Raw genomic sequence first — 12,753 nt, 5'->3', positions numbered from 1 at the left:
CAGTTTCAGCATTGCCCTGAATAAGGATGCTTTTCTCAAATGGAAGCAGGGACTACTTAGTGATGAAATAATTAAATCACGCTGTTCATGAAAAGCCCTCACTGTTAAATTACAGTATGTGTTACAGCTCCCAGAGTACAATCACAGAAACAAAGAGTGAATTGAGAACAAAAGAAGGGAACTTACTTGAGAAGTTTGAATTTCCAACAAATTTCACAACCATTTGAAGCATGTCTGCTTGTTTCGATTGGTATTAAGAAATCCTCTCCAAGGTTATCGGTGCATAAAGAAAAGTTTAGCGTTTGGGGATTTTCTTTCTTTGCAAGCTTGTTGCTCAAGAAAAGAGTAACAATTTTACTGCAATTAGGAGCCTTAATATAGAATAATGTAAGAATCTTCATATTCTTTCTGTTCAGTAACAGTTTTGAAAACCTTGCTCTGTCTCTCCTGTGGCTGATGCAGAATGTATGAAAGTTTAAGGAAAGGTGAAGGCAGATTCAGCCATACTTTAAATAAGTATGAAAATGGGAAAAGCAACAGGAAGTTCTCGCAAACTAAATGGCAGATAACTCTGCATTTTGTAAACAGGGAATTTAAATTCATATAAAATCTCATAAAATACAGTGTGGGGAAAAAAAAGTATATTTACATCATCTATTACTTCTTCCTTCAGCAAGAATAATGGAAGATTTTTTCTTTTAGAAGAATTGTCTGATATTATTTTAATTTTTATATTTTTCACGTAGTAATATTCAACTTCTGTTAGTTATTATACCAATTAACACTGGTGTAAATTTTATTTTAATTTACTTAATTAGTTCGACCATCATGTCTTCACAGAAACCTTATCCTTCTGGAATAAAACCTGAAAGCGGCCCACAGGCGGGTGGAACTGCACTTACCATCACTGGTACAAACCTGGCCACTGGTTCCAAGAAGGATGTTCGAGTTTCAGTCGGTAGCCAGCCTTGCAATGTGTACGTACCCTGAGTAAATAACAATGCAGAGCTATATCCTAACAAAGCGCCAAACCTTCCCAGCCTTCGGAAATTACACAAATCCATTGTCTATCTCTTTGTGACTCATCCCAAGCAATGGAGCTCTGCACGTAACGTTCAGACAGAAACTCTCTCAGAGGCTCCAGCTGGAAGAAGCAGCTGTAAAAATACCAAAGTGGGAGAAAGATATCCAAAGAATTTTCCAGGTTTTGATTTTCTCTGCTTGACTGGCAGCTCCAAATCCATCCATGCTTTCACCCAACATCTCCTCAGTGGTTTCATATAAAAGCTAAATTTCCTAGTGCCCCTTGGCTTGTTCCTGTCACGTCTTTTTCCTTTTATTAATTGCTGCCCTTCTCCCAAAAAAAAGGAATGACACAAAGTGTGCTGAGATGACATTGTTCTTGTGTCTGTATACTATTCCTTTTCATATCCTGTATCTTTTTTAAAGACGCTAAGTGATCTCTAGAAGGTATTGTCTCCTTTTCTCAGTGCCTAGCAAAAACAGAGCCCTTTTTTTTGTTGCTTCTGGGGTACTACAATAAAGAATACAAATCACCATAATGTCAGTAACTGAAGATGTTTCCTCTTCATGTTCTTCTCCAATCTAGCACTGAATTTGGAGATGAGATCGTTTGCATTACAGGACCCAATAGCAAGGTTGAAACTGTTGATATCACAATGGACTATGGGGGCACAGCAATAAGCGTACCAGCAAATTTTTCATACAGTGAGAATCCTACTGTCACCAAGTTCCTGCCAGTAAATAGCTTCAGCAGGTAATGAAATGTTTGCCATAACTTCATTTACAATTGGGTTAAAATAGGTGCAGTATGTAATAAACCTATTACCTATAGAACTGTTTGAAATAAAAACTCCTGTACTGTAGCCATGCACACATTTAGATATGTAGAATTTGTGATCTTTCTTAACCACAGCTGATGTTTGAAAGCATTCTGTTTAATCCCCATTTCAACCAGAGAAAAGATAATGCACTTCTTTTAAATGAAGATGTCTCAGTGAAAGAGATTTGAAGCTTTTCAGCATGATGTCAGGCAGCATGATCTTTGTGTTACTTACAAATCCTTATCCTATAAAGATAACCTATATAAAAGGTTTCTAATGAAATGGTTTCTAACCGTTCTTCTGTTAGGCCTTTAAAAATTAAGCTGGAAACAGAGGATGGTTATGGCTTGTCATGTCTGTCCCATGATGTAAAAAAAGTATCTCTGTAGAAAAATCTAGACCAGGGGTCAGTAAGGTTTCTAAAGGTATGCTCTCTTCTGTGGTGGTACTCACTAACACCCCATCTGGTAGCTGTTACTTCTGGAGAAGAGCTCACTTAGTGCTAATTGTGAAACCAAAGAAATGTGTGCCACTCTCTGGTTTTGAGAGTCATTCTGTGACCAACAGAGGGACAAACTTATGCCTTGATTCACGGCGGTCTCTGCTGTTCCCTAGTGTTCTGGTCTTTCTGCTCAGTGTGGTACAGTTGGCAGAGAGAGATCATGATGTTTCCACTTTCTTTCATGAAAAGAGAAGTGTAACATCATGGCCTTACAAATAGGACATTAAAAGTAAAATTGGCTGTCAATTCTCTTAGAAAAAAAAATTATACCTTCCTCCATGGATATTGAGCAGTCACTTATGTAAAATAGGATTTGTTTTTAATATTTGCTTTTGATTTTTGGTTTGGGTGGGTTTAGGGCCTGAAGGGTGTATTTGGTAGATCAGTAGTGAGTTACCCAGGGGAATTAAAAGACTTCTGGTTTTTCCTCTATATAAACTGAAGCTTACTTCATTGGATTGTCTTGAGGATTGCTATCCCCATAAATCCATGTTATTTCGATGACTTTAATTCCCACTGGCAACTTGCATGCATTCTTCCTCTTATGCGAATGCATTATTTTTTAAATAATGTGTTGCAAATGAAAGGGAACAGAAAAGCCAGGTCCCTGCAGACCTGTGGAAAATACACTCTCATCTTTGTCTCTGTGTGTGTGTGGTAGGTGGAGTGGTTTTAACAAAAACATGGGAGAAGGGAAGCACACAAATATAGTCATCAATGAAAAGCCACAAATTCTGACAAAGCAATTTGTACTTTTTTTATTCCGCTATTTCAAAAATGAGTTTGAAGTTGACATTGCTGCTTTTAAATGCCCTGGTCGTTGCTAGCCTTAACAGAAGTCCCTTGTGTAGGATATCTGATCGTCACAGGCGTAACATAGCTGTTTTCAGTGGAAGTAGTAGCAGTGCAGGATAAAACAATTTATAGCTGTGGTAGTTCGCCAATGACTTGACTTCTTTTTTAATTCTGCCTTTCAGTGGAGGGAGAAATATTACAGTAACTGGAACCGGTTTTGGGCTCATCCAGAGTTTCTCCTTGGTGGTACATGCAGAGCGTCCAGAAGCAGGGAAAATGAGTCTCAAAAGGGTAATTTTCTTTTTTTTCCCCAGAAGGCATTCACACTGGATGCATAACATATAATCTGCTCAAAAAAATGCATTTAAGGTTACCCACTGGACTTCACTGGGCTTGGAGTGGAATCAGGTTTGAACAGATTTCTAGGTCTGCTTAGGGTTTCTGTGGAAGAAGAGCTTCTTCCTGCCATCTTGACTTACATTCACTTGTACCTTGCAATCTTCTGCTTTAAAATTATGTTCATTCAATATAAATAAGGATAGAAGAATTAAGCTTCATATGGTAAAGTGGATGTATTTCAGAATTTGAAAGTGTTTATTTTTTTTGTCCTTCTCCCCTAGAAAGCTTTAGAAATTTGCCTGAAACAGGACCCAAATCCAGATAATGCTGAGTACTCAGCTTTGCACAGTCAGTGCCTTTTGTTTTCTCACACCTCAGTTAAGCAAGTCTTCTTTTCTTTCTTGTTTCCTGCATATTCCACCTATAGCATGTTCACAACAAAAGCTGTGAAAAATAACAGTAACCCAAACGCTTCTTGCATCTCATGTTAAGAATAACTGACATCTCCAAGAGTCTCAATTTCCTGTTCTTCTAACGAAGATCACAATCCAGTGCAATGAATGAGGACTTGAAAGTGATCTTCCTGTAATAATGTAAGACTTTCTAGGACAGACTCTACAATTTAAGACTGTCCTGTGATCTGTATAGAGCACATCTTTTCTATTATATGCATGATTCAGCTTTTAGATTGCCAAATCCAGCTGGATTCGAACCCATCAGAACCCTATCCTTAAATAATTTTAAGAGGAAAACTGCCTATGTTTCTTAGGCCATAAACTGCAAGACATAATTATCTTGATAAATTTAACTCCCAGGACAACCTTAAAGACTATTTGGCATTCTAAGAGTGTTTTTCAATATTTCTTAAACCCTCTCCTTATGTATGCTCAGCATCTTCTCAGCACATTAGCTTAAGTCGGCATTACATACAGCACACATTCTTGGTTATGGCTAGAAACTTTACCAAACTTTTGTTTTGCTGCCATGTTAACCTCTTAATCTTTGAGCAGTTTAATGATATCAGCCCAGTGTGATCAAGAGCCACAGAATTTGGAGGCAATGGAAACAGACCTGTAGCCTAAGCTTTTTCTTCAGGCAGCTGCTAGAACAATATGAATCAGTAATTTATTCCTATCAACAAATTTATTTCATTTTCTTTTTGGAAAATACCTCATACTATGTTATTTCTGCTATATGGAGAGGATATAAATCCAGCACATTTATTTCTACAGTCTAAAATTATCAACAGTAATGTACAGGAATGAGTCAAACTCTAAAATGTGCATGTTCTTCTTGTCTTGTTTCTTACAGTTTGATGGAAAGCTTGTTACACGACTCAATGAAACCACAGTGGTTTTTTCTTCCCCACCAATACTGGAAGACCCAGAAAACTATAACATTACCACTATTATTCTAATGGATCATTATCATTTGGCTGTAAAAAATGAGAGCCACTCCTTTGCCTACGTTGCTGACCCAACCTTTGAAAACTTCACAGATGGCATCAAAAAACAAGTCAACAAACTTATTAACGCAAAGGTAAACTTGTCAAGAGGTAGTGGTTGCTCATTTTGTCCTTGCATGTGTGGAATTTTTCTTTCTTTTCTCAAACACTTAACCGCTGTTTGGTACTGTACCCAGTACTCTTGGTATGCCCTTTACCTCTGCTAGATGATGAACATCATTGTCATGTCATCTTTCCTCCCCCCTCCTCTTCTCAGAGATACTTGCTTATCTTTTTAGCCATACTTTGAGTTTCCCAGGGATGCCCCTTTCTGCTGGGGGGGTGCATTTGGAAATGCCCTCTGCCATAGAGTTCCCAAGGACTGGTGGAGACATCTCTTCTCCCACCAGGAAGGAAAGGAGAGAAACTGCATCATTCTCAACCACTCTGCTCTTGCAGTGCATTCACATCTGCTGCTAAAAATGATCCAAATGGAAGTTGGAACTCAGGACTTCTTGTCTCCCAAGACTTTGTGATGATGACTTAGCCTTGTACTTTCTGTCTAGGGCAGTAACCTGAACAAAGCCATGACAATAGACGAGGCCCAGGCTTTTGTGGGTGATGAGCCTTGCAACATAAAAACACTGACTGAAACGGACTTATATTGTGAGCCACCAGAAGTACAGCCTCAACCAAAGAAACGGCAGAAGAGAGATACAATCAATAACCTTCCTGAATTCATTGTAGGTTATCTTTTCAATAGAATTTAATATCACGTGTAAGTGACGCTCATACAGTGCTTCTTAACTGAAGTAATTTTTCTCCTAAGTTGTTGTAGTACCATGAAGAAACTTCTTGCAGCTCTTTCTTTCTTCCTCCAGCTTCTTCCTGCTGTCTAGAAGGCATCACACTTAAAGAGCAGTCCCAAGCTGCCAAATGCCTTCTACCTTCATTACACAGGAATGTAAAATTGTAGCTAGACAGGCTGGGGATTTTTCTTCCTCTACTAAGCAAAATCAAATTGCTTAATGGAATAAAGTGCTAGTGATCTAAATTCAGTATAAAATATTCAGAAACATTTCCTTTGTTTGGCAGTTTGAGCTAGAAATTTACTTAGCAAGAATTACTAAGAATTTGGAGCATGGCTGAGAATGGTACCTCTGTCCATTTGTACGTTTTGAGACAAATGTCTGTACTTATCTACTTAGGTGAAATTTGGACTCCGGGAATGGATCCTTGGAAGGGTGGAATACGATACACGTGTGAGTGACATACCACTGAATCTTATTTTGCCACTGGTACTTATTCCTATGATAGCAATCATCGTTATTTCTATCATCTGTTACAGGTGAGTTCCTTTAATTAGGTGGTTTTACTGTCCTAAAGCTTTCAGGGTACTTCCTGATTGTTTTCAGCTCAGTCTACAGAAATTATCTTCATCTTTTTTATGAGCTGGAGAGTTAAGGGCAGTTACAGCTGGAAATATGTACGAGCACCAATTTATTCATCTCACGCACACCAAATTCCTTGCTGTCAGTCAGCCCAGTCCATCCTTTATACATAAGCACAACAATTGGTCCCAGGCTTGCCAAGAGCACAATTGCAGACTGAGTTGCACACATACATTTTTGAAATGGCAGCTAAAGTGCCTCTTGTGAAGGAGATAACTTATTCTGTATACATATCCATCAGCGTTTATGTGGCCTCAGTCAGCACCGTAGGTCTGAGCTGAGTGGATTTGGCTAAGGGGTTTTTGGCCTTTCCAGCTGAGGTAAGTGTTACCCACACTCGATTTCATTATTAATGGTGAAATTCATGCTTCACAAAGGGCCAGAACAATGTCTGTATTTCACTGAAGACGTACTCATCCCAATTTTAAGGTTAGTAATGAGGGCATCATACTGTCCCTCAGGAGGGGGTGAATTTCACTCTTATCGTGCATATCAGTATAGCTGAATTACGTGACGTACAGCACTGATGTTCTCGTGGACCTCCTTCAGCCTTCCCAGTTCAGTCCCAGACAGGCTCCTGGGTGTCTCAGGGCCAGTGCAAGACACGTTGCAAGCAATCTGTTCAGTATATACAAATTGATTTTCTGTAGTTAATATGTGATTGAAGGTCACTTGTAGCTACTGCTTCTTGGACCTTAAATCACTGTCCCAAGTGTGCTTTGAAGCAGCAGGCCCATGATGGTGCCAGGTTTAATTCACACAGAATGAAGACTTGGGCCACTGTTGCTGTCCTCCTTCATTCTCTTTCTGCTGCCAGTGTCTAAAAAGAAAACAAAACCAGAAAAATGCCCTCCAGTCCTTTGCCTTCCCACTCAGAGCTGTTGTAAATTATTTACTTTTGCAGTTTGTAACTTTTTAAAAATCTTATCTCTATTCCATAAAGACGCAAGAGCCAACAAGCAGAACGAGAGTATGAAAAAATTAAATCACAACTTGAAGGCCTGGAGGAGAGTGTCAGAGACCGGTGCAAGAAGGAATTCACAGGTATGACAGATATTTGCACTGCTGTGGGTCTTCTTGAGCAATCAGAAGAGGGGCTGGAGCAATGGTGATAGCTTGCTAAAACTGTCTTCTGGGAACAAATCATTAGTGATCTTAGTAGTCTTGATTACTGACATTATCATATTATATTTTGCTATTATATATGAAAGCTATAAATAAAATAAATTAGGGAGCTGAGGTTATAAAAGGAAATGAATAGTTTTGGTCTAAAGGAAGCACAGGGTTAGCAAGTGGGAAATAGAAACTAGTTGAGATTGGGGTTACTTACAACCATTAATGTAGCATTGATAATGGAGGTAAGAATGTTTTGTAGTGACTAACCATGCACTTAGTATTTCACACAATGGCTGTATGTGCCAAGTATGCATGTCAAAAGCTGTTTTCAGAGCTGCAAAATTTATTTGCAGCAGTCAGCATACAAAGGGATAATTTTGCAAGCTCGTGGGAAAGAAATAGCATTTTGCCCTGTTTATCGTGGGAAAACCTTAAGCTTGATTTGAGGAGCTGGCTAATTGTTCTGTGTAAATACAGAGGCATCATCCCGAGGAAGGCAGCGGGAGGTGTGAGGGCTCAGCATTTCTACATGTTGAACCACTCATTGCAATGCTTAAATTAGGCATCTGAGTGCAAACATTGCAAATATTGGCCTAAATGATTACCATGAAATGTCACCTCATTATCTGAATTATACTTGCTGTTGGGTCATGTTGAAATAATCTCTACTAAAAAAAAACCCACATGTTTTATGTCTGAAGAGAAATAGATTATTTTATATTGACAGTAGCTAAAAAGGCAAGATTGAATTAAACAGCAATTTCCGGTTAGAGTTTGAAAGTAGTTTAAGAATCTTAGGGTATCTCAAAGATTTCAACCATGCTGGAAGCCTCTCCTAGTCTTGTTTTTCTGGCATTTCTGGGACGGGACATTCTTTTCTCATACCATTTACTTTCTCCGGAAAACCAACTCCTTCCACATTCTGGACACAAACCAGAAGCAAATGTTTGAATCAAGAACTATTCTCATATGGGCTTCATTTCAAACTGCATTTTGAACTGTGAGAGGATACATCAAGCTTAACAGCCCTCCCTCTCCCTACCTCCCCCATGGAACTTCATACCCATTTCTGAAAGGAGAACGTGCCTTTCTCTTGTTAACACTCCTAGTAGGGGGCTACAGACTCCTGCTGCATCTTGGGTTGGTTTTCTCTCTGCTCCACCAAGCACAAACACTGGGGAAGTAAAATGCATATCCAAGGAGTAATCTAGGTTGTAAACTGCATCCACCTCGGCTGACAGTAAAATGTAATTTCAACAGCGTGCAATGCAGCCAGTCTAAAATACGTGGGACCAAGGATAGCCAAGGAAAGGGACATCAGGAAGGAAGTACAAATACCATAAAGCTGGAAACCACAAAATGCTGTTTCCCTCAGCTTTGCTGAATGCTATAAAACAAAGAGGTAAATGAATTAATAAGACCAGTAAAATTGTTGCGACAATAGGTCACTATATTAATTAACATGATGTTCTAGTCAATCAGCAGTATAGGGTAATTGGAAAGCCTTCAGCTAGGATAGCTGTTCCAAAGGATGATTCCCTCATTGTTGTCCCTTGTAAAACTTCAGAGCTTTTGAGTCCCGCAGAAATGTTTCCATCAATTTCAACGAACCATTTAACCTTCTTCCTTCCTGCCATCCCCTTCCTTCCAATTAAATTAGCGCTTTACATTTTAAACCTTTCTTTCCTTGATTGCTATGTGTTTTTTAAAAGGCTGTTTATAACAACCTAGGCACAGGGGGAATAGAATGTGCATTGGGGGAAAAAAAAACCCAAGAGAACTGTATTGCAGTGTCTTTTTTTGGCTCTGTACTACAGTCCTACAGTCATACGTATGAACTCACCCAGATGTCCATTAAGGCCCTTTTTTGGATAGGCAGCAACAAGGAAACCATCTGTGCTAAAGGTAGTTATCCTCATGTCACCACGGGATTAGCTGTGGTCGTAGTTAACAGGATAATTGGGAAAAAAAAGTGAAAGAAAATGCGAGATGAAATAGAGTTTTTGGTGTTGAGTTGCTTTTTCTCTATCATGAGGCACCTAAAGGGATCGTGTTGCCTGGAAAAGCTGCAGGCTTTTTTAAAAATGAACCTTAAAACTCTATTGCATATTCCAGATCTAATGATAGAGATGGAGGATCAGACAAATGATATCAGTGAAGCTGGAATTCCAGTACTGGACTACAAAACCTACACGGACAGAGTCTTTTTCTTACCTTCCAAAGATGGTGAGAAAGATGTGATGATCACAGGGAAGCTGGATATTCCTGAGGCCAGGCGGCAGACTGTGGAGCAATCTTTGAATCAGTTCTCCAACCTGCTCAATAGCAAATCATTTCTCATTAACGTGAGTACTGAAGTGGATTCACCTTGTCTCTTAACTAGGCATACCTGTCTGTGCAAGACAGTAGGTTTGCAAGCACAATTGAGCAAAAAATTATTAAAAATAAGTGATTTTCATACGGTTCTGATCTCATAGTAACCACTTGCAGGTATGTGGCATCACAGCCACAGCTTCCTGATGGGGCTGAGGGCCAAGATCATATTTCTGTGCCAGGTCATGTAGCATGGAGTTAATCAACATTGCAGCATCTGTAGGAAAACAGATATTAACCAATCTGGCATAAAAACTGCTGCTACAAGTTTGTTTTGGCTTTTTAAGTAACGTGATCGGATTCCATCCTGGTTCATCACGGGAGTCACCTGCGGGCAGCCACCTGCTGGGTATCTGTCCCAGAGAGACACAGGCTCCTCAAGTGGCCTATTCATCAAGATTGATGAGTGCTCACAGCAGCTCTGAAGAGACTCCTAATTGCTCACTCTCAAAAACTGAGGCTGATTGTCAGACACCTAAATATAGATGTAGACTTCTAACTTTTTCTGTGTTTTCAAATGAGGCTCCAGTGCTGAGCTAGTTAATGGTAGCATTACAGTTTATGGCAGATGAGAGCGCGTTCCCATATGCACTTAGATTAGCATCTTTGTAATTTGATGTGAAAGGACTGGGAATTTGGGGAAGAGGGAAGTTGATTTTTCCTTTTTAAAATTGTCACAGAACACCATTTGTCATTTAATTAAAGAACCCTTTTCAGAGAAGGCTTCGGTTAAAGTATACCAGCATTCCCTGGGCCAGCCCAGTACACTGTGTGTATCTAAAAGCAAATTATAGGCAACTTTTTCTTATGAGCAGTCTTTCAAACTTCCAAAAACTTTTCCATTATGTGCTTAAGAGATTAATATTAAAATAATATTGCTTGTCTTCATAGTGCAGACAACTGTTGAGGTTCTTCAGAAACCTGTTCTCTGACTTGATTTTACATTTGTTTTCTGTTTCAGTTCATTCACACACTGGAAAACCAAAGGGAGTTCTCTGCTCGAGCTAAAGTGTATTTTGCATCTTTACTGACAGTTGCTTTACATGGAAAACTAGAATACTACACTGACATCATGAGGACGCTGTTCTTAGAACTGATGGAGCAGTATGTTGTGGCCAAAAACCCAAAGCTGATGCTAAGAAGGTTTGAATGACTGCCATATTTCCTTTTGCAGTGTGGCTGTATTAAAATGCCAGCTATCCGTGAAAGTCAGAAATAGCCTGGCCAAGCACATTATGACGACAAGCTCACCCGGAATAGATGTGAAAAGCACAGGCAGGACTGCTGGAAACAGATTTCTTTATTCAAATACTCTAATGTAGAATCTGCATCAAGATTACTGAAACATCTACCTCACTTTGAAATAAAATACCAAACATTTCATTTACTTTTTAATCTAATTTTATTCTAAATGATCTAGCGTTTATACCACACGTCATCTCTGTAATGAGCACCCATAATCAGCTTGCATTGTGCATTCAGTGAGGGCTTGCTCTAGTGTTCTTAACCCTGTTGTTATCCCAGATAAATTACAAAAGTCCTTGCTCTGTGTATATTGTAGCTTTGTAATCTGTGGGTTATTTCCCAGTAAATGCAAAACTGGTTTAATTTTTTAGCTCTTACAGTGTAGACCCAATTTTAAGATTTTGCATAAAGGATGTGTGCTTTTCAGTAATGAGCCGAAGGTACGCAGGAATGATGAACAATACAAAGCACTTATTCTCAAGCAAGTACGTGCTCTCAAGACTGTATAGGGAAATCACTGCATTAGGAGAGTGCATGCAGTTAAGCGTAAAAATATTATGTTTCAAGCAAGCAATGTTTTTCTTTAAAACTTTTGTCATTAAGTACCCTTACCGTACTAAGGGTTGTTGTTTTGTTTCTTTTTTCAGATCTGAAACAGTTGTTGAGAGAATGTTGTCTAACTGGATGTCTATTTGTTTATATCAGTACCTCAAGGTAAGAGTTGAAGCATGCTGCCTGTGGGGTTTTTTATCAATAGTAGCCAAATATGCTGCATTGAGTATATCTTTTGGTTTTGTTTTATTTCATTTCTTTTCCTTTCAACAGGACAATGCTGGAGAGCCTCTTTATAAATTGTTCAAGGCTATCAAACACCAGGTAGAAAAAGGCCCAGTGGATGCTGTACTAAAGAAAGCCAAGTATACGTTGAATGACACAGGCTTACTGGGAGATGATGTAGAGTATACACAGCTGGTAAGCGGAGCACGATTCATTTATTATAAAATCATTTTTTCTTGTAAAATACGTGCTTTTCTTGTAAAAGTACATGCTTTCCTGGACTACTGTGATCTGCGTAGAAATTCTGGTCATGGGCTGGACAGTTGATAACTTGACCAAAGCAAGACTCTAAGCAGGAAAGCAGAATTATAAAGTATCTTATAAGTATTAAATCCAAGTCCGGCCACTGTGGAATCTGTTTCAGTAAATCCCTGTCATAACTTTTAAAGTCTGTCTGAACAGTGGTCAGGGTGTTTGGCTCCTTCACTTTTCCCATCTAAATTAACTGGAAATTGATTTTTGTAGAATTCTTGCACTAACGGTATGCTTGAACTTTGGGTTGTCTTCCTCCCTTATGATTGCTGCTCATCAGCATTTCAAAGGTTATTTTAGAGATCATTTTATTAGTATACCAGGATAAGCTCCTCTACAGTCCTGTGAGATGACTCTGCAACCTCCAAAACACTTTATAAACCTGTTTCTGCACTTGTTCCTGTGTGAGTCAAACTTTTCTGAACATGGGCAGACCAGCAGAAAGGGGTTTATTTCGACCTAAGGAAATAATTCCCTAGAGTGAAAAGGTGAAGCTGCCTCTACAGACAGTTCTGGAGACTCGTGTTAGATGCTTCAAGTGGGCATTTAGATGCT

At 39.1% G+C, this 12,753-nt stretch overlaps 1 protein-coding gene across 1 annotated transcript in view; it reads left to right on the top strand.

Annotated features, from left to right (window-relative positions):
• Nucleotides 1-828: 828 nt before the first annotated feature.
• Nucleotides 829-12,753, top strand: part of PLXNB2 (plexin B2) — a 31,567-nt gene continuing 19,642 nt past the window's right edge. Inside the window, exons 1-11 of the mRNA XM_010142373.1 lie at nt 829-977; nt 1,610-1,777; nt 3,324-3,432; nt 4,792-5,019; nt 5,491-5,667; nt 6,133-6,272; nt 7,319-7,419; nt 9,607-9,836; nt 10,826-11,007; nt 11,757-11,823; nt 11,935-12,081. Of these exons, the coding sequence (XP_010140675.1) occupies nt 829-977; nt 1,610-1,777; nt 3,324-3,432; nt 4,792-5,019; nt 5,491-5,667; nt 6,133-6,272; nt 7,319-7,419; nt 9,607-9,836; nt 10,826-11,007; nt 11,757-11,823; nt 11,935-12,081 (1,698 nt within the window). The remainder of the gene's footprint in view (nt 978-1,609; nt 1,778-3,323; nt 3,433-4,791; nt 5,020-5,490; nt 5,668-6,132; nt 6,273-7,318; nt 7,420-9,606; nt 9,837-10,825; nt 11,008-11,756; nt 11,824-11,934; nt 12,082-12,753) is intronic.

Source organism: Buceros rhinoceros, unplaced genomic scaffold, assembly GCF_000710305.1.
Source record: "Buceros rhinoceros silvestris isolate BGI_N320 unplaced genomic scaffold, ASM71030v1 scaffold20370, whole genome shotgun sequence".
Classification (NCBI taxonomy): domain Eukaryota; kingdom Metazoa; phylum Chordata; class Aves; order Bucerotiformes; family Bucerotidae; genus Buceros; species Buceros rhinoceros.
Note: the sequence above shows the minus strand (reverse complement) of the source record. Positions and strands in the feature narration are given on the sequence as shown.